Genomic DNA, 26,082 nt, shown 5'->3' on the forward strand with positions numbered 1-26,082 from the left:
CAGGGCGGGGCCCGCGCGCGGAGCCCGGAGCGGCGGCGGGCCCGCGGGGAGGCTGGCGGGCGGCGGGCGAGCGGGCTGCGGCGGCAGCGGCAGGTGTCCCTCCCCGCCCCGCCCGGCGGCCTGAAGGTCAGGAGGCCCTTTGTTCCCGCGCGGCCCGCCCGGCCCGGAAGGCGAGGGGGCCGTGACCCGCGGGGGGCCGCCCGAGGCCTTTGTCCGGACCTCCCAGGCCGGAGCGTGACCGCGGGCACGGGGGGCCTGGTGTCCGCGGCGGGGAAGTCAGGGCCGCTCGACCACTTGCCGTCGCGCCCAGGAGAGAGAACTCGAGCCTCCCGAAAGCGGAGACTGATAACGACCCTGCACGGGACGGAGGCAGCGTCCCGTGCGTCCCCTCCGCTCGGTCAGTGTCTGTCCTTTGCCGGGCGCCCGGCCACCGTCTATCTTTCGCCTCCTGCGTGCTCCCCGTCGGTGGGCGCGATGAGATCTGCCCGTCCGCAGGCTCCTCTCCGGGAGCCCGAGTCCCGTGACGCCTTTAGACCCCTCGGGGCGCGGCGCCTGTGCCCTTCGCTGCTGCAGGGCCAGCCCGGGGACGCGTGCATGCGGGCTCTGGCTCACGTGCCGGCTGTGCTTCGCCTTCTCTAGGAATGCCGGCTCCGTCTTCCCGCCTGCAGGCAGACGGTCTAGAATAGGCCTGCGGCCGCTCTCCTGTACAGGAATGTAGAGGTGTGTCCAGTGAGTCGCTGGAGCCAGAAGTTGAGAAGTCTGTAGAAGTTACCGCCTTCCCGCAGTAGGAAGTGTACCTCTCCACGAGTAACCACGCCGGCGACGCCTCTGATCTCTTCGCACGTGCTCACTCATTTCAGAATAAGCTAGTAACCTGTTTTTCCATTTAACTCCTGCTCAGGAAACTTAACGCCCTGGGAGGTTAAGTAGAGTGGCTTGTCCAAGGTGACAGAACTTGGATGAAAATGCAGGCAATTTTAAGTTTGCCCAGCTTTATCTTGTGGAGGCAATGGAAGATTTGTTGTTGTTTCTTGGTGGGAAAGATTGGCCCTGAGCTGACATCTGTTGCCAATCTACCTCTTTTTTTTTTTTTTTCCTCCCTCCCCAAATCCCCCAGTATGTAGTTGTATATCCTGGTTGTAGGTCCTTCTGGTTGTGCCATGTGGGATGCCCCCTCAGCACGGCCTGATGAGTGGTGCCATGTCGGCGCCCGGGATCCCAACCTTCGGATCCCCCGACCCTGAAGCAGAGCACGAGAACTTAACCTCTTGGCCCCAGGCCCCTGGAAGGAGTTTTAATGAGGAGTTTTGTTTTCATGATTGCACTGAGACTAACTGAAGTTTAGTTGATGAGAATTTGAGCTGGTTGATCGTTTCCAGCTTAAAATTCTGTGATTCCACAGAAGGCTGAATGCTTCCCATAGTAAAATCTGGAAATTATTTCAGACTGGGACTAGCAATTGCTAGTGGAATAAATAGTGTGGCAATGTCAAATGAACTTCAGAGAAACGAAGGTGGGGCTAGAATAGGGATATATTCCAAAGATTAAATTCGTGACTAAAGAAGAGGGAAATGGTTTGAAAATTAGGGTTACCTAGTAGGGGTTCACTTATTAAGGTAGAGTTTCAGGAAAAAGAAACCCCAGAAAACGAATTTTCTTGATTTACTAGCTACTTTTTTGGAGATGGGGACATTTTTTCCTTTCATCTTTTGAGGGTAAATTATCATATTTTTTTCTGAGATTTGAAAGGATCAATTGAAGATAAGACTTTTTTGGTCAATAAAAACACTATTGCAAAACTTAACTTCTTATAGCATTATAATGACAAGAAGAATTCATTTTATGGATAAAATAGGCTTAGAAATTGTAACCTTCCCAAGTTTGCTTAGGAGTGTTTTCGCTAGAATTTTAAGGCCTCTTGTCACGGTACAATAAGAAGAATTATTCTCAAAATAGTTATTTATGATTATATAAAATAGTAATTATCTTAACACTATATTACTGTCTTAAATACCTGTTATTACACATAGATTTGCACTTTTTTTTTTCCTGGTTGACCAGGGTTACTGATTCAGAATGTCTGCAGTTATCTGTGCCTCTGTATCATAAAATAACGCCTGAACACTTGTGAATTTTGTGTTATTTTTCAAAACTAGTACAAAATAGTGATTGGAGAAATTGATCGAATTCTTTGCAAAGCTGATTTTATCATTTTTGGTTTGATACCCTCAGTAAACTGAGTTCTGAAATGGGTACATCCGTTTTAGGATTCTTGTCCTCCAGAAATGTACAGGCATTGCAGTTTTGTGAGTATTTTGAGTTTTGAGATTTTTATCTGTATGGGGCAGTTCATAATTTTATAGAGCTTAAGTACTTAGAGTTGGGATGTTCATTAACACATGGCAGTCTGAATTTGTACTTGAATCTTTAATTAAAATATTTCTGTTAACCAGTCAGGGTTTTAGCAGCCTCTTGATGGTGAGAGCATGTTAATTCCCTGTGCCTGCAGGTCTCTCGCCAGCTGCGCTTGGGATTGAGATCTTTTCCTGTTTTCTTCTTTTGATCAGTTGATAGTCTTCCAGCATCAGGAGGGATGACCTCAAATGTACAGTATAAATCGCATCATAGAGTTAGAAATTACTTACTTTTAGTTGCTTTTCTTCCTTTCCATTCCTTGTCCACAGTTTTAAAATGGTTTGACTGTTCTGATAAGCTCATGTTGTACTTTCAAAAATTTTGCCAGAGCCTACATTTTTTTGTTTATTTTGGAAGAATAGTGTGTGGGCAGGAGGGTGATTTAAATTCCTAAAGGCCTAGGGACCATCAACTGTATGAAACAGGCGAAAACCGGTACTGCTGCTCCCGGTGATGTCCGTACTTGAATAATCAGGCAGCAGTGAGGAGCTTGTTGGAAGTTCGGTCTGGGATTGCTGTCTAAGGGGTGCTTGCTTTTTTGTTTTAAAGGGAAGCGTGTTTAGGCATCCAAAGGAAAAGGCTGACAGTACTTAGTTTGGCTCTTCTACCGCTGGGATGATTTTAGAAGTAGAAAGTCGCTGATGCGGTATCGCTGCCGGAACTCGCTCTCACGGGCTTTACCTTACTTTGCATGATAATCTCCTGGTTTAGCAAATACTCGCCTCCCTGAACTGCAGTTGTGAGATTGGCCCTGGAGCACTGGTAGGAAATTGTCAAGAACTGGTTTGTGATGAGGCAGATTTGTTTTCACGTGACAGCTGCTGGTTTTCTGCTTTACCCTCTCTAGAGAAAGCAGGGCTGCTCTCCTTAGTTTGCCATTGAATTTGAGAGGCGGTGTATTTTTATAGTAAGAAAACTACAAAAGATCCCTTTGTGACCTTTACCTTTTGATCTTGACCACTCATTGGGCAGCCTTACATTTCCTCTTACGAGTATACTCTGTCAGCTGTTGTAATGAACTGTGCTGCCATTCTGACTCCATGGGCCTTTTTTTTAAGTGCAGTTTTTATTATCCAAAAAACCTGTTCAAAACCAAGATGAGATTATTTCTGTTGAGGAGTTTCGTGGGAGAGAGATTGACTATACACTTTAAATATTTATGTGCAGTGGTTATAAGAATGCACTTGTAAGTGTTATAATGTGAAACATTTCTTGTTTACCCAGTTATCGCAAAGCAGCTTTCAGTGCTTTGCATCTCTCGATTCGTTTGTGAGCACCCTTTGTGCTAGGCACAGTTCTAGGCACTGGGGATCGCACTGAACAGAACAGACAGAAGGCCTTAGCCTCGTGTGTTTGCACAGTGGCAGACAGACAAACAAGTTAGATAGTGGTGGAGGCTTTTGACAAACGTGGAGAGAAGGAGTAGGGACTTGGGTGGTTTCAATGTGAAGTAGAGTGGAGAGGGAAAAGCCTTTCTGACAAGGTGACAAGGTCTGTAAATACTGGATTAAGAAAAACGTTCACATGTTTGCCTCATTCAGTCTTGTACTAATGAATTGCAGAGAAAAGAGAGTGGGGGAGGAAATTGGAGCTGTAGCACTGAAGAACCACTGTGCCTTGAGTAAAAATAGTGTGTTTTGGTTAAGGAAAGGAAGTAGTTTCTTTACTTTCTTCCTGAAAACTGAGGGCTTGGTCTCTAGCAAGTTTCTGAAGACATGATTCACTGTTGTCTGCTGGCGTTTAGATCAGAAACTACTTGGGTGAGGCTAAGGTGTTCATGGGGTCCCTGACGCCGTGCTCTGTACAGGTAACACACAAGCAGACGGTGACCAATGGCAGTGAATGGATGAATGGAGCAGCGGTTGCTTGGCCGCTGTCTCCTGCCAAGTCCTGTGCTGGTTGCTGCACTGAGCGAGTCGACAGGCCGCTGCCCAGTGGAACTTGTTCTCCAGTGGGAAGACAAACGTGCATTATCTGTTCTTTTTTTCTTTAAACATGGTGGTAAAAAGTTTCAAACATGTTCAAAAGTAGTGCTCCCCATACCTAACACCTAGCTGCAGTAATTAACTGTTTGCCAATCTTAGTTCATCTATAAACATATAATATATGATTTTTTGAATCAGTTTTTTGATGAATGCCAGAAGAAAAAGGAAGTGCGTATACATTAGATTATCAGCCTTGAACATAATTTCAAGACTACCTGTATGAGTTTAGGACCTGGAGACTTCTTTTTTTTTTTAATTGCTAAGAGATTACAAGTGTAAATGACAGGTGTATTGGTTAGCAAGAATAGCTTTTATTCAGAAACTTACACAGGTCATTGTGTTATTTACTTCAGGTATGTTTTCACTTACCTGCCCAGCATATTGCCTCCAGCACACTTCCCTTCTAATACTAGGGAATGCAGTCACAGACTGGATAAAGGATCTGCTGATCAGGGCAGTGTCCGTTAGATCTGGCCTGTCCTAAGGCTTCATTGTGTTGGCCAGGTTTTGTGAGTGGAGATGTTGGGATGTCCTGCGGGGATATCCTGATTCCTCCTTATGATGGATGAATAGATGGTTCTTTGTCTCTTCTGCTGTGATCCTAAGCCAAAGCATGATAGTACTCCTGGAGGATTTGGACCTGTCTTCCAGGACCAGTCAGCCTCCCTCTTAGGTGGACAGGGTGGAATTGCCGTCCCTCAGACAGTATGTAAACCAAGTGATTATGCTATAGGGTTCATTTAACTACCACCCTAATTTAATAAGGATTATGGACTATGATGAAATTCTGAAGTCTTACAGAACATATTGATTTCATTTAAGTTAATTTTAATCACTCAGTTACCCTCCGTAGGATAACTCCAAGGTCCTTTGACTTGCTTAAGAGAGATGATAAATGTATAAAAGTTTTGGTTATATGAAGGGTGACTATATTCCCCAGCCTACACCTTTTTCTCTCAAAAATGGCCCAATTTGAAATTCTATGGTTAGTCTAGCTACAGATCAAGTTTTCAGTTAAAAATAAGGAGTTTAAAGTTATGTTGGATAATTTGCTACAGAAATTAAAAAATTTTCCCCATGAGAACAATTCCCTTGTTCGGAGTAAAAATAATTTATAAATAGGATTGTGAGGTATCCTATAAAAATAAAAGTAAAACACTCATTTGTGTAATCGTGGAAATTTGTGTGTCAATCCAAATTTAGAATTGTAGACTCAGTTAAAATTTTTGACCCTGGGAGGGAACCTGAACTGCTGCATTCTTTTGAAATTTTAGAATATTCTATTGCCTGGTATCCCTTTCATATTTAAATTTGGTTGCCTTCTAGAAGTAGAAGAATCTTCTGATGAGACTTGGACTTTGGTTTCATGAAATTGGTATTAAACCCAGCATATCAGCATTTAAAACAAATGGATGGTTATATTTCTCAAACTGCAAATTTGGTGGTTCCTTGTAACTTTCTATTTTACTTATTTATTTAGGATTGGCACCTGAGCTAACAACTGTTGCCAATCTTCTTTTTTCTCCCCAAATCCCCCCTGTACATAGTTGTATGTCCTTCCAGTTGTGGCATGTGGGATGCTGCCTCAACACGGCCTGATGAGCGGTGCCATGTCTGCACCCAGGATCCGAATCCTGGGCCGCTGAAGCGGAGCGCGCGGACTTAACCACTCGGCCATGGGGCCGGGCCCGTAACTTTCTATTTTAACTGTAGTAGGAATCGCTAAACAAAAGCAGGTAATTTGTGGTGATGAAATTTGACTAAATGAACTCTAGCTTGTTTATCATGTCACCACTCTACATTATTTTTCCTTAGATAAAGGGAGCAATGTTTAAGGTAACTCGGTTTGTTGGTTTCATATCAAGCAATAGATGGAATGATCTGTAAGCATGTTACACTTAGAAAAGTAGGAAGAGGCGCCGGCCTTGTGGCTGAGTGGTTAAGTTCGCGCGCTCTGTCCGCTTCAGCGGCCTAGGGTTTTTGCTGGTTCAGATCCTGGGTGCGGACATGGCACCACTCCTCAGGCCACGCTGAGTTGGTGTCCCACATGCCACCACTAGAAGGACCCACAACTAAAATATACAGCTATGTACTGGGGGGACTTGGGGAGAAAAAGCAGGAAAAAAAAAAGAAGAAGATTGGCAACAGTTGTTAGCTCAGGTGCCAATCTTTAAAAAAAAAAAAGTGGGAAGAGAGCTGGAGTGAGTCATGTTTTAGGCACTTTATGTGTGTAATTCTGTCTTTGCAGCACCTTCTCAGATAGGTACTTTATGGGTGTCGAAACCAAGGTTACACAGCTAGGAAATGATAGGGATAGGATTCAAACCCACATCAAAACCAGATTATTGTGTGTCTGCTTTGTTCTAAACATTGGGTTCTGGGTTGGTGGTGGTGGTTTAGTCTTCAAGATTATTTTCTTTCCCATTGTTTAAGCTCATTGTTTTGTTTGTTTTTCTCTTTCTATCCTTGATTTGGCACCTTTTTATTTTTTTGAGAATGTCTTGTCAGGTTTAACTTAACTGCTTTGTCCTCATGTCATCAAAAATAGCATTAAATTGCACATGCCTTCACATAGATGAAAAATAAATTGTGTCATTGTGTCAATGCAATCTCTTAAGTTGGCGTGGTGTCATTCCATGGGAAGGTGAACTTCTTTGGCCTGTGTCCTGCGATAGGGTGTTTATTCATTCAACAGATATTCATTGTGCCTAATGGTGTTTTGGGCCCTGGGACTACATAGTGAACAGGATAGAAGGCGTATTTTCTCACTCTGTTTCTAGACAGTGGATTTCTTGGGAATGCTGCTGAGCTGCAGCAGTCCTGACCCTGACTGAGCTGTTGATTGTCATCTGTCCCAACAACAGCAACAATAATGTTGAATTGAGCAGATGGAAGTGGCAGCAGGAAGTGAAGTGGTTGGTGATGGTAGGGAAAGGCAGGAAAGTCTGGATTTGAAATGTGAAATGATTTTAATCTAAAATGGAACCAAAGGATATGAAATGGAGACTCTTACGTGCACACCGTCCGAAAAATGAAACTTAAAGACTGTGAGACTGATTTCCTATAAATGCTTGATTTACAGATTGAAACTTATCCTCCAACCAATGAGTATCTGCCAAGAATCTCTCCCCATCTTCGAGCCAGTGAATTTGCTGCACGGTCCCTAACTGGATTTTCCCCTTTTGCACTCTGCTCATAAAAGCCACCAGCCCTAAACCGTCAGTGCATTTGCCTGTACCTCACTGCAGTTCACGTGTCTTGAATTACACTTCCTCTGCTATTCCCAAATAAGCTCAATTCCTGGTAACTGGAACTCGCCTCAGTTTACCTCCTTTTCAGTTGACATTACATGGTGTCAGAAGTGGGATCCAAAGGAGACAACCACCAAGGAATGACGGGCAACCCCCGGAATCAAGCACAGTCTGCACACTTGAGCCCTTTGCATTCTTGGCCTCCACAGGTTGCTATAACTTTCAGTTTGGTAAGTCTCCTCTCAGATCTCAAGTCCCCTCCTTTTGTTCAAGCTCTCTGACTTCGAGATCTGGATAGGGACAGATTGTTCTGGTGAGTATTGTTTTGCTCTGAATCTGATAATGGGATCCCAGTCATCTAAATATTCTAAGGGCGGCCCCCCTTCAGGAACCCCAGCCGGTTTTATGTTATGTTTATTTCACTCCTTCCTCATGCACGTTTTTGACTAAATGGACCAGTCTTACTAAGGATAACTTAGAATTCCAGGGGCCATTATGGGGAACCTTTGATCTCTCCTAACTTGTTTTTCTCTGAACTAAGTTAGAAGACTACGGCTACAAAATTAAACAATCCAAATGGGACCGCTATTTTAATTGGTATCTCAAGGCTTCTGAACGTGTTTAGGATTCTAAAATTGCCTCCTTACAAAATGGTGTTTCCAAATTGACTGAAGCAGATAAACAGCTAAAGATGAATAAAAAAATGTCAGAGGCCTCTTCCTTGGTGCTTGCCGAGGTCTGTCCTCCCCAACTGTTCCACCTCCTCTGTGCCGCCTCCTCATCCCTCCCCCCAATCTGAACTTCCTTCTTTCCTGTCACTGAAACCTCACCAACCAAGCCCATTAAAACCTTCCCTTTCAAAATTAGACCTTCTGAGGATCCTGCTAAACCACCCCAAATTTCCTACCCCATGGATAAAACCCGAGCTTAGAGATATAATTAAGGACTTTCCCAGAGTAGCTGAGGATCCCCATAGATTTGCGGAAGAATTCAATATTGTAACCCTGACTTACCAGCTTGGTCTCTCTGTTCTATCAGTCAGTCCACATGTTTGTCGGAGAAGGTCAAGCCCGGTACTGGTTTAAAACTGCTGTTTGGGAAAACCCCAGACAATCTGTAGGGTTTAAACTACACCAACCGTTTTTATATGACCAAGCTCACAGCATAGCCAAAAGCCTATGTGAGGGGGCCGGCCTGGTGGCCCAGCAGTTAAGTGCGCATGTTCCACTTCACCAGCCCGGGGTTTGCCGCTTCGGATCCCAGGTGCGGACATCGCACCGCTTGGCAAGCCATGCTGTGGTAGGTGCCCCACATATACATAGAAGAAGAGGGGCACAGATGTTAGCTCAGGGCCAGGCTTCCTCAGCAAAAAGAGGAGGATTGGCAGCAGATGTTAGCTCAGGGCCCCATGGCTTAGTGGTTAAGTTCAGCATGCTCTGCTTTGGGGGCCTGGCTTTGCAGGTTCAGATCCTGGGCATGGACATACACCACTTGGCATAGATCTTAGCTCAGCTGAATCTTCCCCAAGCAAAAAGAAGAAGATCGGTAACAGGTGTTAGCTCAGGGCCAAGTCTGCCTCACCAAAAGAGAAAAAAAGAACCCGTGTAGAATGGGAGACAGTGTCGACGCTGACCTTGTCGTTCTGGCCAGTCAGTTGGCTCATACCCCAGCAAATGATGTCAGAAGACAGACAGCTCAGATTCTGAATCTCCATCTCCAACAGACGTAGACTCTGCAGCAGATCTGTCCTATAGGACCGTGTCATTCTTGCAGAAAATCTGGTCACTGCGAGAAGAACTGCTGTAAATTGCACTCCAGACAGTTGTAACCCTCCCAGAACCAACTGCCAAACCCAGCCCCGTGTTGGGACTCTGAGGACATCCTCAGTCTGAGGGACTGTTCCCCGTCCTGCCATTAAGTAGGCTGGGGCAGACTGCCCTCCAGATCCGAGACACGCTCTTTATGGTGTTAATTGACGCAGGGGCTACCGTGTCAGTGCTCAGCCCCACTGTACTTCAGTGGTCCCTTCCTTGGAATAATACATATGTTCAAATAGTGGGGCTCTCAAAGCATAACATGTCCGTGTTTCTCAGCCCCTATCTTTTTGTGTGGGACCTTCGCAAGACAAACACCCATTTCTCCTCAGCACTTCGGCTTCCCTACATTTATTAGGACAGGATTTCCTGGAGAAATATGCTGCCATTTTTTCTCTCCAAAGGGGGAATATCCCTTGAGTTAAATCCAACACTCGGGAGAATTCAACCCCGTTTGCCTTTATTGTACTCTACAAACCAAAGAAGACCAAACTTTGGACTCATCTGCACTGTTAAACCAAGTATCCCTCACTCTTTGCACAAAATCCTCAGCAGACGTAGGCAGAATTCATAGTACCCCTCCCGTTAAAATCTGGATTGACTCCTCCAAACCTCTCCCATGGATACACCAATGTCCTATAAACGAAGCCTTACAGCATGTAAGGCCCGTCATAGGAGACTATAAGGCCCAAGGACTTGTTATCCTTTGCAGTACCTTCCTTGTAATACCCCTGTTTTACCTGTAAAAAAAAAAAAAATCGCTGGTCAAGGGTGGAGATTTGTCCAGGATCTTAGGGTGATAAACAACATGGTAGTTCCTCACTGCCCTAATCCCTAATCCCCACATGCTGTTGGCGTCCATTCCCTACTGGAAGCAGCCTTTTCAGTGTGGTTGACTTTGCAGTGCATGTTTTGTATTCATGTTGGTAGAGGTTGTCAGTGTCTCTGCCTTTACCTGGGAAGGACAATGATATACCTGGACAGTCATGCCCCCGGGCTTCACTGAGAATCCTCCTCACAAATTTTAAAGCCTGACTTAAATGATAGAATTCTCTGGAGGCTTCACCTTACTACAATATGTGGATGATTTGCTTACCCTCCCAAGACTCCTCACAAAAAGACATTGTTTACTTGTTTAAAATCTTAGCCGTCAAGGGACATAAGGTCTTGGAGGGAGAGTCACAATTTGTCTGAACTCAGGTTTGGTATTTAAGACATTTAGTCACATAACAGGGGCTACGCCTAGAGCCCAGTACACTTCAACCATTTTAAGCTTTCCAAACCCCAAAACTAAATGTTGGTTATGGGGTTTTCTTGGGCTAGCTGGTTACTGTCACAGCTGGATTCCAAAATTCTTAATGGCTCAGCCCCTATATGCCTTACTGAAGAATGCCAAACCTGATCCTCTTGTTTGGATGACTAAGATAACTTGACCTTGAAGACCTTGAAGGAAACTTTAATAAATCCACTTACCCTTGTGGACCCAAATTATCAGCTACCTTTTTTCCTTTTTGTGTATGAGAAGGGAGGGAATGCCTTTAGAGTAATTACTCAAAAACATGGGGGCTATCACCAACCCCTAGGTTACTACAGCCAAAAATTAAATCTACTGGCCCAATGATTACCACCCCTATGCCTTAGAGCCATACCTGCTACTGCTGTTTTAGTAAAGACTACAGCAGAGATAGTCATGGGATCCTCCTTGACCGTGTTTATACCTCTCACTGTCGAGACTCTTGAATTCACACCATACTCAACACTTTCTGGCAAGCTGTCTTACCTCCTATGAAATCCTCTTACTAACTGCCTCTCGTATCACTCTTGTTCTCTGTAACAGTCTCAACTCTGCTACCCTTCTTCCCTCCTCCCCTGATGGCATTCCCCATGACTGTCTGACTTTCAAGGATCACCTGTTGACCCCTCGTGATGACTTAACAAGAAGTGTCTTTGATGAAACTGATCCTTCCTGGTTTACTGATGGGTCTTACCTAAAAAATGAAAATGGTCAATTTTGTGCTGGGTGTGCGAGATCAACTCCATTCAAGGTTTTAAGACTGCACCCTTGCCTTTGGCTACTTCACCTCAACAAATTGAATTAGATGCCCTCACCCAAGCATGAATTTTCGTTGAAGGCAAGACAGCACACATCTATACTGATAGCCAGTATGTCTTTGGAGTGGCCCATGACTTTAGAATGTTATGGGAACAATGAAATTTCCTCACTTCCAGTGGAGATAAAATTAAGACTGAACCTTATGTATGAAATCTGTTGGATGCTGTACTACTACCAGGAGCTCTAGCCATCATTAAAGTCTCTGGGCATTGCAAGTCTGAGTCACTGCAAGTCAGAGCAAACCATCTTGCTGATACCTCTGCGAAAAACACTGCCCTTATGAGATTTGTCGACCTCTATCACAGTCCAAAAGACTATTCTCCCTGGCGAGGACCTAAGGGAAGTGACCAAGGAATTACAACAGCTAGCCTTTGAAGGGGAGAAGCAAATTGGAAAGCTAAAGGCTGTTGGTACAGTGAAAAGGGACTCTGGTTTGGACCCGTTAATAAGCCACTCCTGCCAGGAAAATCTAAAAATCTTCCCTTACTGACCACTGTATGTGAATTAAACCATTGGTCCACTGAGAAAATGGTAACATCTATGAGTCAGTATTGGTGGGGAAACATCAGTAAGGCCACAGAAAATGCTTGTCTTGCTCCATCTGTCCTGAATTCAACCCAGGGAAACCTATTTGCACCACCTTGAAACATTTTAGTTTACCCAGTGGACCATTTGAGGCCTGGCAGATGGGTTTCATACAGTTGCCCCCATCTCACAGATATAGTATGTTCTAGTAATGGTTTGTATGTTTTCACATTGGACTGAAGCATTTCCATGTAGAAGGCAACTGCCTCTTCTGTAGTTAACATCCTTTTAGAAAAGATTATTCCCACTTGGGGAAGCTCCCTGGAACTCCATAGTGACCAGCGTCACTGGACAGGTACCTGGACAAGTCTACTGTCTGGCCGGTTCTGTAGCATTTCCAATGTGTTTATTCTCGGTCTTCAGAACTAGTCCAGTGTACAAATGGAATTAGAAAGATCCAGTTGGCTACATTAGTTGAAACTCTCCAAATACCTTGGCCGAAAGTACTGTCACTGGTTCTTCTAAACCTTAGATCTACTCCATTAGGGACTCAGGAACTCTCACCCTTTGAAATAATCACGGGATGGCCAATGCCTTTAGCCCCTGCTTCCTTTGACCCACAACTAGTAAAAGGTCACATAATTCAGTTTCACAAGGGTCTAATTAAATCCACTGGGCGTAATCATGCAATGGTGGAACAGTCTTCGCACAATGTGCTCCCAGGAGATGAAGATGTGAAACATGACACTTTACAGCTTGGAGACTTCATCTGTTGGAAAAGGCGTCTCCATAAAGACTCCCTCCAGCCTCGTTGGAAGGACCTCTACCAGGGCTACTGACTAACCCCTGTGCCCCAAGCTCCGAGAGACGGACTCCTGGATTCGTGTGTCCCATCTAAAAGCCCCCAAACCTGAGTGGACCTGCACCCCAACTGGTGACTTAAAGCTAAAAATTTCCAGGGACTAAAGCAATGGCATCAGGAGTAGACAGCTTTCCCAAAATATCTGGACCAGGCCTTAGCTTCATTCTGTATGGCTCAGCTAAATCATGCTGCCTGAAGTTGTAACTGTCCTTCCTCTGGCCGCCTTGCTGCCCTTAGTTTGACAGTTATGTACCCCTTCGTTCCCACCTTAAAAAACTCTCTTGCTGTTTTTTGGATTTGCTCCAGAGTTAATAACACTTAGGAGGAACCTGAACTCATGGGGAATTGAGCAAAAATCTGGTGAATGGTGGGAACTTAGTTCAACCTACCTTCTCCCTGGAAAGTCCCGAGACCTTATCAGAACCTCATCCACAACAATCAAACTCATCTGTTAGTCTAAATATATCAAAATTTAAGATGTTCCTGTAACCATTCCCACTGCACTAACAAAACCAGTTATGTTGTGTGTAAATGATTGTTGTGGATCATGAGATCTCTTTTATTCCAGGAAAAAAAAAATCTGGGCAAAAGGGCCTACTTATGCCCTCTCTTTAGGAAACACTGGTTCTTTCTGTGTGGAAGAAATGTTTACTCCATGCTGCCCCTTAAATGCAGAGGATGCCGTGGAGTTGCCCTCACTCCTGATGCCAAAGTCAGGAAAACCCTTCCTTCCACCACCTGTGTATCCAATCTGGGGTCTTTCTCCTCCCAATTTAGAAGAGCACATCGTAGCTGAGATGGGTACAATTTGGGGTGGATGCCCACAAACGCTCCCATAGTAGAAAGAAAGGAATTTGGACATTCCTTTACCTGAGTCTTTTTCCCTTGTGATAGAGTAGAAGGACTTGAAAAGGCAGTTTGGAATCTCTCCGTAGTTGTGGCTACTACCTTTAATGTTTCTATTAGACCTTTCGGATATCAACAAACCCGAATAGGCAGCCTAGTGGAAGTGGCCTTACAAAACCACAGAGCCCTGAATCTCCTCACGGCACAGCAAGGGGAACTTGTGCCCTGCTTGGGGAAGAGTGCTGTTTTTATGTTAACAAATTGGGGAAAATAACGCAAGAACTAAAAATAATGAAAGATAATATAAAACTTAACTGACATAGGCCAAGCCCCGGGGACCTGGGACATTTTCACCCTATTGAATATAGGCAGCTGGGGAAATTGGTTGAGAAGTTTAGTCCAGTCAGTAGCTGTAATTGGACTTATGGCCCTGGTATAATCCTCCTAATTAAATTTCTGCTGCCTTGTATTAGCAGGCAAATCCCTTCCTCCCAGATGTACAAATAAATCTGTTTGTACAAATAGATTCGTACATTTAGTACAGATGTATAAATAAAATCTATGTACAAAATAAAGTTCTTTTTCTTTCCAAGGCTTGTCCTGAAGCTCAGCTGACCATGGAAATGAGCTGACCACCTTGGAGGAACATGACCCGAGATTCTGCATTTCTCAGTCCTTTTGTTCAAATGAGGCCAAATATTTACTAGCCATTTTCCTCCTCCATGGGACACACAGTTACCTTACAGCATTCAACATCTCTGATTAAGGAAGATACCCATGTGATAAGGTTGATCAGTAATGCTTTCTGTGAAAGATTTTGATCAAAAGGGGAGGAATGTGAAAGGATTTTAATCTAAAATGGAAACAAAGGAATATGAAATGAAGAATCTCACGAATATGCCCTCAGAAAAATGAAACTTTAAGATGGTGAGACTGATTACCCATAAATGCTTGCTGTATAGAAGATTGAAAATTATCCTCTGACCAACGAGCATCCACCAAAAATCTCGACCCATCTTTGAGCTAGTGCACTCTGCATGGTTCCTAACTGGATTTTCGTCACAGAGGTCCCTTGCTAGTATAGGAGGAGTTGGAATTAGCTGTGTTACTTAATGAGGGGTGTTGACTGGGTGAAGACTGGAGTCTGTCCCTTAAACTGGACAGTTTAATTAGACCAGGGCCGTTAAACGAAGCACTGGCAGCTGCTTCAGGAGAGAGGAGGCTCCTGGTGATGTGTGTGTGTAGGCTGCAGAAGGCACTACTGGGGTATTGTTAGACCGTGGAGAGTGTTCATTATGCAGCCAAATTACAGTTGCTGTCAGTATGGAACTAGTTGGCAGGAGGTCTCAGTATCCATTCATACTTTGACACAGAAATCCTACTATCGAGATCCTACTATTGTCATATAAATAATAACTCGGGGATCGGGAGCTATATAAATATGTTTGTATAACATAAATATATGATAAACTATATGTTCATAAAGACATTATCAAAGCTATATCAGGGGAAAACCCCTCAGTATTTAACAACTGGTAAATGGTAAGTGTATTAGCTTTTAGAATGTCGTCATCAAATGTTATTTTGAAGACCTACACATTTTGCATTTATAATATGTGGGAAAGCAGACTATAAACTTGGGAATACTCTGATTGCAGCTATATGCATGTAGCAGAGTGCAAAGGACCATGATGTGAGAATAGGAGTGGTGAGGTAGACAGAACTAGAAAGTGCAGGAATTTGGATTTCTGTGTGAAGTGACTTGGGAATCAGCAGAAGGTGATAGGGACCACTGAAGGGTCTTTGAAACCCTTCACAAACTTGGGGCCGGTGTGGGTAACTGGCAAGGTGATGGTGTGCGTATGGCCAGCTGTTGTCGTATTTGTTGCATTTTATTTCCTTCTGGTTTTCATCGGCTTCCTTAAATCATTTAGCATTTTGAAAAAGATAATGTAACATTTGCATAGTATTTTATTATTTTGTTTTACCCTAAAGCAGTATAATTGAGGGATTTGGGCTTTGCTCAAATACCTAAAAATGAAACACTAACCAGTTGTCAGCCTGGAACAACCCTTCAGAGAGGTTCTGAAGTGTTTACTGCATCTAAGATTAAGGAGCTTCATCACCAGACCTCTGGTTTATTTTACATTTGACAGCTTCTTTTAGCTAGGCATTTAGATAGGGTTTTGAAACTTTATTAATATAAAATTCTTCTTTTTAAGAGGTAAATGTCCTGGAGCCCATTTTCAATATTTATAGGCAGAAAGTCATCTTATCTGGAGATAGTCTTTTTTTATATGTGTCTTGTAAAAGTGGAGTCCTGAGTATGTTACTTAGTGTTTTTATACCAGCTCTGCACCTTCAGGGTAGAAGTCATAGAGCGTACAGAATACTCAAAATGTAAAAATCATCCTGTGAGAGTTTGAAACAAGATGTAAATACCAGTAAATGCTTTGAATTGTTCTAAAATAATTGGTCTAGCATAAATATATGTTCCTGTTGCTAAAATTTATTATGGAGATAAGGTAAATTAGAATTGATTAATTGGGGTCTGACCCCGTGGCCACGTGGTTAAGTTCACGTGTCCTCATTTGCCGGCCCAGGGTTTCGCCGTCTTGGATCCTGGGCGTGGACCTAGCACCGTTCATCAAGCTGTGGTGAGGCAGCGTCCCACGTAGCAGAGCCAGAAGGACCTACAACTAGGCTGTACAAGTACTGCTGGGGGGCTTTGGGAAGAAGATTGGCAGCAGATGTTAGCTCAGGTGCCAATCTTTAAAAAAGAAAAAGAATTGATTAATCGTTCTTCCTCTGAAGTCTAGTCATGTTAGTGCCAACAAGAGACATTTTGTATGAGTAAAATTTGCATGCACTGAAATGCACAGATTCTAAGTGTACGATTTGATGAGTTTCGACAAGTGTATATATCCAAGTAACCAATACCCAATTCGAGATGTAGAACGTTTCCCCCCCCCCCAGAAAGATTCCTCTCCCACCTCCTAGTGCATCCTCGTTCTCCATGAACAACCGAGGAGCACATATGAAAAACTTTTTGTGAATATTGGTAATGTTAATTGTTACAATTATTTTGATTTGTAGGAGATAAAGACATTCAGATGGCAGATAACAGGTAAGCCAAAATAGATTTTGTTTATTGGACTTTAAATTTTAGTTGATGAGCAAGAGCCAAGCCATATTTCAGTAAGCATCATTAGAAGTTTTAGCTGGTGACTCAGGGGGGAGGGGGGTGTGTGTCTGTGTGTGTCTGTGTGTGTGTGTCCATAAAGAAATTACTTCAGACGTGAAAAGTTTCCCAAATACTGATCCTTAAAGCCTTTTGTGGGAAGCGGTCGTTTTGCCCTCTGGGCTTTAGCATCTCCCTGGTGGAGTCATACGATCGACTTGACACCATCCTAACGTTCTGTAGCCTCTGGGGTCAAGGAAAGATTTTGTTTGGTGGATTGTTCTGAAGGTCACATTTGGTTGTGTATAGTGTTTGATGTGGTTTATTTTTGGTGAGAGAGGTGTATCCAGGCATCTTTGAGAACTGTTAGACCTATTTTTATGAAGTTTAATTGTTTTTAGAGACTGTGTGGCCAGCCGACAGAGCCGCTGTGGGCACTGTGTCCTAACAGCTTGGTCAGGCGGCTTTTCTTTGGTCGCTTTAGCAGCTGACTGAACTGTAGCATGCTTGGTGGTGGGTTTAGTGGGTTTGATTTGAGGACAGGAGCAGATTTTTTGAGGAAAGAAATTGGAGAAATGAAAACTAAGAAGCTTCGGCTGGGGTTGGAAATTAGAACTGTGGGGAAGGGTATGGGGGGTTGTTAGCTAGTAGAATTATTTTTAATAACAAAGAGGAAAGTATCTTGCAGATAACAGACATGCGTGTCCATAGTTCTCTTCCACCCAAATCTGAAGTCACAGTAGAGACATCTTAATATGTTAAATAAGAAAAGTGCCCTGGGACTACTTGTCTTTGGAACTTTCTTTACAGTAATACTTTTTTAAATATATTGTTTCAGTTTTTCAGATGGGGTTTCTTCAGATTCCTTGGAAGCTGCTAAAAATGCAAGTAACACAGGTGAGTTCATGCACACGGAAGTTAACGGGAGGGTTTTCGTGCAGAGCAGAGGCTCCTGCTCTCGAGCCATTTATTAGAATAATGCAGGTAGCACAAGTAAAGGCTAGCTGTACTCACAGATTCTAAGAAAGTCAGAGTGATGAAAATCAGTACTGTGTTTTAAAAAATTTTTATTATAGGGAATTGAGATTCTGCAGAAGTGAATTGGATAGCATAGTGCACCTCTGTACCTGCTGTCACTCAGCGTCAGCCTTAACGGTCACCTGCCAGTCTTCACCTGGGCTCTTCATTCTCTTCCCCTGATTTTCTGAAGCAAATCCCAGATATCGTGTCATTTTGTCCAGAAATTCCTAGATGTGTTATTTTTTCCCTCCATTTTCGAATCTATGCAGCCATACTTTTTTTTTCCCGTGAACTGTTTGAAAGCAAGTTGTGGATCCTGGCTCTTTTCCCCTAAAACAATTTAGTGTAAATTTCCTTAAAACTAGAATGAATTCTCCTAACCACAGTGCCATTATCACAACCCAGAAATTTAACATTGGTGGAAGACTATTAGCTAATATACAGTCGTGTTGTATTTCCCTGTTTTTCTCAGCAGATCTTTCACAGCTGTACACTACACTCAAATCCGGGACTCCCCAAGGATAATGCACTGCGTGTGTTGTCTCCTTTATTCTAGAGTCACCCCCCACCTTTTTTTTTTTTTTTTATTAATGTTATGATAGGTTGCAACCTTGTGAGATTTCAGTTGTACATTTTTGTTAGTCATGTTGTGGGTATACCACTTCCCCCTTTGTGCCCTCCCCCCACCCCCCCTTTTCCCTGGTAACCACCCATCAGATCTCCTTGTCAATATATTAACTTCCACCTATGAGTGGAGTCATATAGAGTTCGTCTTTCTCTGACTGGCTTATTTCGCTTAACATAATACCCTCGAGGTCTATCCACATTGCTGCGAATGTCACCCCCCACCTTTTATATCCTTCATTACAGGGACACTTCAGCAAGGCATGTGCCCAGCTGTCTGTAGAATGCCTACACTCTGGATAGTCTGGCTTCCTCCTCATTAGATTCAGGGTAAACATTTTGGCAAGACTCATACAGGTGACCTGGTGCAGTGGCAAGTGCGTTTAGACCTGTGACAGTCAATACTGAGGTTGATGACTTGGTTAAGACAGTGTCTTCCAGATTTTTCCATTGGAAGGGTCCTTTTAGTTAGTAAGTTGTTGGGTGCCCTGTGGGTATCCCGTTCTCCATGAGACTTTTACGTAGTGGGTTTAGCACCCATTGACGATTTACATTTTACGCATGTATACAGTTTTCTATCTACACGATTATATACACTAAATACACATACACAGTGCTTCGTTTAGTGGTTGTGTTTGTTAAAATTGAGTGTCTACTGGGTGTATTCTGCTGCGCACATCCCTTTCTTACAGAAGGATGGGGAGAACTCCCACATATGGACTACCTTTTGAGTCAGGGGTGGGTACTGAGTTTGGATTCTGGACGGTGGCAATAAGGGAATTGGTTCAATAAACACTAAGTCTGTGCCGGGAACCAGGTGTTGTACTGCTCCGTGGTTACAGCTGAGTAAAAGAACACCTACTTCCCTCTTGGTATCTTGTTCATTGAAACAGTACAAATGTGTGTGAGCTATATAGACAGTGTGGCCACGAAGGCAAGTGACTTTTAGTAGGGGGATGGCCCAGGGGCCTTGTGGAGGAGGTGGATTTGGGCACAAGGGCATTGTAGGTTGAAAGTCTGGCACCACCGGTGAACTGGTGAGAGTCGGGCTTTCCTGGAGTGTGAGGTGGAGCACAAGTGGGTGCTGATTTACTCTGAGGAACAGGCGCCTTGTCCCTGGCCTTGGCTTCTGGGCTCCACCGTGGTACTTGGAGAGAGAAAGTGAGGTGACAGGAGATAGACCACCTGAATTTAGGAAGTGGTGGTGTCCTCAGTTGGGAGATTTGGGGCTTAAACACCTAAGGTGAGAACCAGTAACCCTTAGGTACCCTTCAGTAGATTTATAACCACCTCCTCAGGCAATTAACATAAAGTATCAGATGCCTTTAAAATAAATGTTAAATATTTTCGAAACAGATGTTTTCAAAAAGCTGCTTCCTCTATTTAGAATTTAGATAAAGCTAAGTAGATTATGTATTGGTGATTTTTGACTCTTGGCTGTTCTGGTGGTCTTATTTTAAATATTTTGGCCTTGTTTTTCACTCTTGGTAGAAAAGCTCACAGATCAGGTGATGCAGAATCCTCAAGTTTTGGCAGCTCTACAGGAACGACTTGACAATGTCTCCCACACTCCTTCCAGCTACATTGAGACGTAAGTATGCTGTGAGTGAGACGTGATAGAACTTGGAGAAACAGAAAAAACCTATTAGGTTTCCCAGTTCCTTAGAGTCGGAATAAGTGTATTTTTCGTTCAGCAGACATTGCCTGCTGAGAGCCAGGCGCTGGGCTTCCAAAGACTCTGGAGGAGGGGCCCAGATCTGTGGAAAGAATAAGCAACATGTTGAGTCATCTGCTAGGTCCGCACACAGTGCCATCCTGTGGCGATTTTAGAGGACTTGACAGCTTATGTGAGTCATGCGGGACAAGAAGGAGTTAGCAGGGGAAGGATGTGCCAGGCAGAGGGCGGAGTGCTTGCTCCTCCACGTGGCTCTGGTTAGCTAAGAGAACCACTCCTCCCTGGCTCCCCGCCACGAGCTGGCAACACCAGAAACTGCTGTTTTAGAAGGCGTCTGTGTCCTGATTTTTTTCTTAAGCTTGGCACCTGAGCTAACAACTGTTGCCAGGCTTTTTTTCCCCCTGCTTTTTCTCCCCAAATCACCCCACTACATAGTTGTATATTTCAGTTGTGGGTCCTTCTAGTTGTGGCACGTGGCACGCTGCCTCAGTGTGGCCTGAGGAGTGGTGCCATGTCCTCGCCCAGGATCCGAACCAGCGAAACCCTGTGCCGTTGCAGCGGAGCTCGCAAACTTAACCACTCAGCCACGGGGCTGGCCCCGCGTGTCCTGGTTTTATTGAGGGGGGGACAATAAGGACACCCACCTTGGAATCCTAGGACAGCCCCCCTCAGGGCCTGGCTGTCTTGCTTCTGGAAGGGATGAGCAGCTACTGGGCTTCTGTCTTCCAGTCAGACAGAGCTTGGTCTCAGCTGTCCTGCCGTCCGCAGTGGTTCCCCTACTCAGGGCTTGGTAGTGTTCCCCAAGGCTGCTGTCATGGGGAGGGGACCCTTGGGATCTGCTTTGCCTTATAGTGGGTTCTCTGGGCGCTGACTCAGTGGGGCAGGGTTTTCAGATTTTGCGCACTGAATCACTGGGCTGTAGTGAGACTGGGCGGCAGTACAAGAGCTGAGGATGAGTAGTGGTTTCTAGTCTTCTGGCTTTAGAAACCAAGTAAGTGGGCAGCATGCTCAGAGAGGAGATGCAGGACTGCGAACAAGGTCTCCTGGAAAGAGGAGTGTTCCACGTTGGACGGACTGCACGTGGAGTGCCTCTTGCAGGAGGAGAACAGTGTGTAGATACTGTAACTGGCTGGAGGGTGGCCGAGGAGGGTATCAGGGTCCAGTTTACTTAGAATCCTTCTTGTTTTTACTCCATTAAGAAGATTTGAAAAGTTAAAGTATTTTATTTTATTTTTTTGAGGAAGATTAACCCTGAGCTAACTGCTGCCAATCCTCTTCTTTTTGCTGAGGAAGACTGGCCCTGAGCTAACATCCATGCCCATCTTCCTCTACTTTACATGTGGGATGCCTGCCACAGCATGGCGTGCCAAGCAGTGCCATGTCCGCACCCGGGATCTGAACTGGCAAACCCCAGGCTGGCGAAGTGGAACATGCGCACTTAACCGCTGTGCCACCAGGCCGGCCTCTGAAAAGTTAAAAAATTTTAAATCGTGCAGTTAATGAAGAAAAGAAGCACAGATGTTACTCTCTACCATTTTGTTAATGCTAACTCTGCTGCTTCCTTGTTCTCTTCCACCAACAGTAGTCCTAGAAAGATGACTCCAGTTGGGAGTCTGGTGAAGGACCTTACCCTGAGTATAATTAAGGCCTGTGTACTCATACCCCAGGAGAGGGGTCCTTTGTGATTCAGGGCTGTTTCATTACTTTCTAAACTACTCTGTGTGGGAGCTGCCTGGTACTTGTGCTGTGCGTGGCTGGAGGATCAGTAAAGTGTGCAGACTAGTGCCAGCTCTGCCCTGAGGACTCCGCCCAGGTGGAGGCAAACTCAGAGGGCAGGACCCAGGCCCGCCCAGGGGGTTGTGTGGGTCTGTGACGAGGCCCAGGAATCTGCTGTTCCTTCCAGATTGTGACCAAGGGTTTCAGGTTAAAGAAATAATTGTGATGGGTTTAAAATGGCTTTTTTCTTCTGATTTATAAAAGTAATACATACAGACTAAAATATTTCTTATAATATAGAAAGGTATCAAAAGGCAAGCTGATAGTTATCTGACTAGAAGACAACAACCGCACTTGTCTGGTTGTCTCCCGTTTTCCCTCGGCATGTCTGTCTGTGTCATGTGACACTGAGCGTTCTTGGATAGTGTGATTGTGGACAGGCTGTGTTTTAATCCTGTTCAACTTGTCATTGTTTCTAGCTTTTCACTCTTGCAAATAATATATCAGTGGACCTTGCAGTACATAGATACTTGGTTATTTCTTAGGATAAATTCTTAGAAGTAGAGTTACTGGATCCAAAGTACATTTTCAAGCTGCTTGTTTGCCCTTAAAAAAGATGAGCCAGGGGCCAGCCCCGCAGCCGAGTGGTTAAGTTCGCGTGCTCTGCTTCGGCAGCCCAGGGTTTCATCCGTTCGAATCCTGGGCCCCGACATGGCACCGCTTGTTGAGCCATGCTGAGGTGGCATCCCACATGCCACAACTAGAAGGACCCACAACTAAAAATACACAACTGTGTACCAGAGGGCTTTGGGAGAAAAAAGAAAAATGAAATCTTAAGGAAAAAAAAAAGAAAGATGAGTCAATGAGATGGCTTATCTCCTTTCAGCCTCAACAAACCTGGGATTTTTTTTTTTTAATTGCTAGTTTGTTGAAGAAAAGACAGCAGTTCTTTTAAATTTACATTCTTTTGGATATCTTGTGAGATTGGACCTTTTCTTCCCTGTTTGATTATTTGTACTTTTGTGAATTATCTTTTCAGCTTCCTTTTTGTTTTTTCCTATTGGGATGTTTGTCCTTTTCTTAATTTTTAGCTTTTAATTGTAAGGATGTTAATTCTGTGTTAACCTAAATTTCTCCCAATAAAATTGAGAAGCGTGCTGCCTCATTTGGCAGAGATGGATGTTACGTTTTTTATTCCCTCTTAGTTTACCTAAAGCCGTCAAAAGAAGAATCAATGCCTTGAAACAGCTTCAGGTGAAGTGCGCTCATATAGAAGCCAAGTTCTATGAAGAAGTCCACGACCTGGAAAGAAAGTATGCAGCTCTATACCAGCCTCTCTTTGACAAGGTAGGGAGCTCTGTTAGTAAATGTAATTAGTATCTTTCACATCTTTCTTTACATAAAATATCCAGACTTAGTGAATTGTTGAATGTTACTCTTTCAGCCCTAAAACTTAGAATTGTAAAATAAGTTACGAAAGCACCAGTTTTCACAGTCTTTTCATAGACATTATTTACAAACTCATCTTAATTCAAGTTTCTGAATAACTTAACATAAGAGGGTCTTGTTTTTACTCAGAGAAGGGAATTCATCACTGGTGACGTTGAGCCAACAGATGCGGAATCAGAATGGCACAGCGAAAGTGAAGAGGAGGACAAACTGGCGGTAAGTTGTCTTTACTGAGTGCAGCTTACGTTCTGTTTGAAAACTGTTAGGAATCAGAAACCTCTTTAGCTGGTTTTTAATCACTGATACAGCTTTATAGAATAGAGACCTCCTGACAGTAGGTGCTCCTTCACCCTCAGGTGGGTTGAGATTTCTTCTCGACAGTGAGTACTGAGCAGCCCCTGGCCTGGCATCTGGCTTGATGTGCTGTCAGTCAACATGATGAACCAGACACAGTCTCCCCTCTCTACTGTCTATAGCTGCTCTCTAGAGTACAGTGACCCTGCTTAGGGACCAGCAGTGGTGAGGAAGTAGCCAGGGTGCCTCTAGCCACTTCACGTTGGTAGATTACAGGCCCTTTGGTAATGTGCCCCGTCCATCGCCTGCTCACAGCCTTTTTCTGGTGACAGATCCCATCCCACTGCCACAGAAAGTCCCAGCATGCCACAAGATTACCTTTGCCGGCCTGATTTTATGTTTGGGAGAAAAGTAGCTTTTTTCTCTTCTGGGCTGGGATTGGTACCAGAAAGTCTCACAGCACTTAGCTCTCTCTGATGTCTTTTTTTTTTTTTTAAGATTGGCGCCTAAGTTAAGATCTTTTGCCAGTCTTTTTCTTTTTTTTTTCCTTCTTCTTCTCCCCAAAGCCCCCCCAGTACATAGTTGTATATTTTAGTTGTAGGTCCTCTGGCTCTGCTCTGTGGGTCACCGCCTCAGCGTGGCGTGATGAGCGGTGCCATGTCCGCACCCAGGATCCGAATCAGTGAAACCCCAGGCCGCCGAAGCGAGTGCGCAAACTTAACCACTCAACCATGGGGCCGGCCCCAGAACAGTAGCTTTTATCCTATACTATTAACTTTTAGGGCTTTTTTTTAAGTGTATGGTAGTTTGGCTAGCTGTATATGTTTTTGATCTTTTAAAAATAGTGGAACCTGGCCTAGTTGAAGCCGTGGCTGTGGATCACAATAGTTGTGAATCAGTTCCTTATTGCTCAAGAAAGACCTGCCTCTGTTTGTTTTAAAAGCCCCTCATGATCATTTCCTCACAAGACTCGCGTGTGAGGAAGCAGCCACACTTTGCTCTGGCTCCACTGAGTGTTGTGTTAATCTCCTGCCTTTTCCCTGGGGCCATGACGTTAGAAAGACTCCCCTCCACGTTGCCACCACTGTCATGATTGTCATCACTGTCTTCTTAGACTGGGCCCTCCAGGGTGCTTGGCATTGTTTTGTGGCTAAAGACAGGGAGTCTGCATCTGGTGGTAGGTGATTGTCCCCGGGTGGACGTCTAAAAGAGCTAGCACTGGACAGCCTTTCCCAAGTTTGGTGGCATTGTGTCATCTCTAGCTTCTTGTTCCCTTGGTACAAAGTTATATCATGAACTTATGTCTGGATGGAATGCCTTGAATGCTTTGTCCTGCAGAAGCATTTGAAATTGTGAGGTGCACAGTGGTCTGAGAGATACAGATCCAGAGAACAAGGGTTTTAATAGAAGTTGGTGTGGGATGCTGAAATTATATTCTGCACTAAGTCATTGAATTATTTGTCAATTTGTTGTCTTGTGATATGTTCTATTTTGCATCTTTATTTTTTTAGGGAGACATGAAAAATAAAGTAGTCGTAGCAGAAAAAGAAGCAGCAACAGCAGAAGAGCCAAACCCCAAAGGAATTCCGGAGTTCTGGTTTACCATCTTTAGAAACGTAGATATGCTAAGTGAATTAGTCCAGGTGAGCAGATTTCCACCTTGCAGAGAGATTTTGGTCTTAAAACTATTTATTTTTTGAACAAGTTCACTGAGTGTTTAATGATTCTCCATTGTGGGTGAAAAGGCACTTTCTGTGACCGACCCCTCAGATGAGTGCTCTTGGTCTCACCAGGACAGCTTATTACTGCTGGAACCCTCCGTGTGACCTTGTGGCAGTTGTAGTGGAGAGGGCAGCAGCTCTGAACATTAGTCAGCACTTGTAGTCGGCTTACTTCCTAGGAAAGGTCTGTTACCTCACCTCCACAAAGCCTGTTAACAGGTCCAAGACCCGTCTTCATCCTCCTGTGATGTGAACAAGCAGGAAAGTGTGACGATGGGAGAGCAGAGTGGAAAAATGGATTTTGTGCAATGAAGGGGTGTGTGTGTGTGTGCGCGTGAGCATATTTACATGCCTGCACACTCTCACTGGCATGTCCTTAAACCTCTCCTTTGATTGATCTTTGAAATTTGAAATGGGCCTGTTGTGTACCCTTGCTAGTTGTATTAAATACATAGCAAGTTTCTAATATTTTCTTATCATTTCTCTTGAAAAAGTCTCTGTTTAAAAAAAAAATTGGAATAGGCAGTCATTCTGTTTTTGTCTTGCCTTGTCAGGCTTTCTGTAATGAAACGATGAACCAATTAAAAGGTA

The 26,082-nt window shown here is 44.1% G+C and overlaps 1 protein-coding gene across 7 annotated transcripts in view; it reads left to right on the plus strand.

The window, feature by feature from the left end:
- The window catches only part of NAP1L4 (nucleosome assembly protein 1 like 4), a 48,408-nt gene that overhangs the window by 559 nt on the left and 21,767 nt on the right, over positions 1-26,082 (plus strand). For 5 of the 7 annotated variants that reach the window (XR_006885752.1, XR_006885751.1, XR_006885753.1 and 2 more), the window contains exons 2-7: positions 16,908-16,938; positions 17,831-17,889; positions 20,128-20,227; positions 23,233-23,374; positions 23,606-23,692; positions 25,282-25,413. Coding sequence is in view for 2 of the 7 variants with exons in the window: in XM_046643242.1 (XP_046499198.1) it covers positions 16,925-16,938; positions 17,831-17,889; positions 20,128-20,227; positions 23,233-23,374; positions 23,606-23,692; positions 25,282-25,413 (534 nt within the window). In the remaining 5 variants the exon portion in view is untranslated. Of the gene's footprint in view, positions 1-6; positions 398-7,482; positions 7,882-16,907; positions 16,939-17,830; positions 17,890-20,127; positions 20,228-23,232; positions 23,375-23,605; positions 23,693-25,281; positions 25,414-26,082 lie in introns of those variants that run through there. The other 2 variants (XR_006885755.1, XR_006885754.1) reach the window with 2 other exon arrangements.

Source organism: Equus quagga, chromosome 17 (assembly GCF_021613505.1).
Source record: "Equus quagga isolate Etosha38 chromosome 17, UCLA_HA_Equagga_1.0, whole genome shotgun sequence".
Classification (NCBI taxonomy): domain Eukaryota; kingdom Metazoa; phylum Chordata; class Mammalia; order Perissodactyla; family Equidae; genus Equus; species Equus quagga.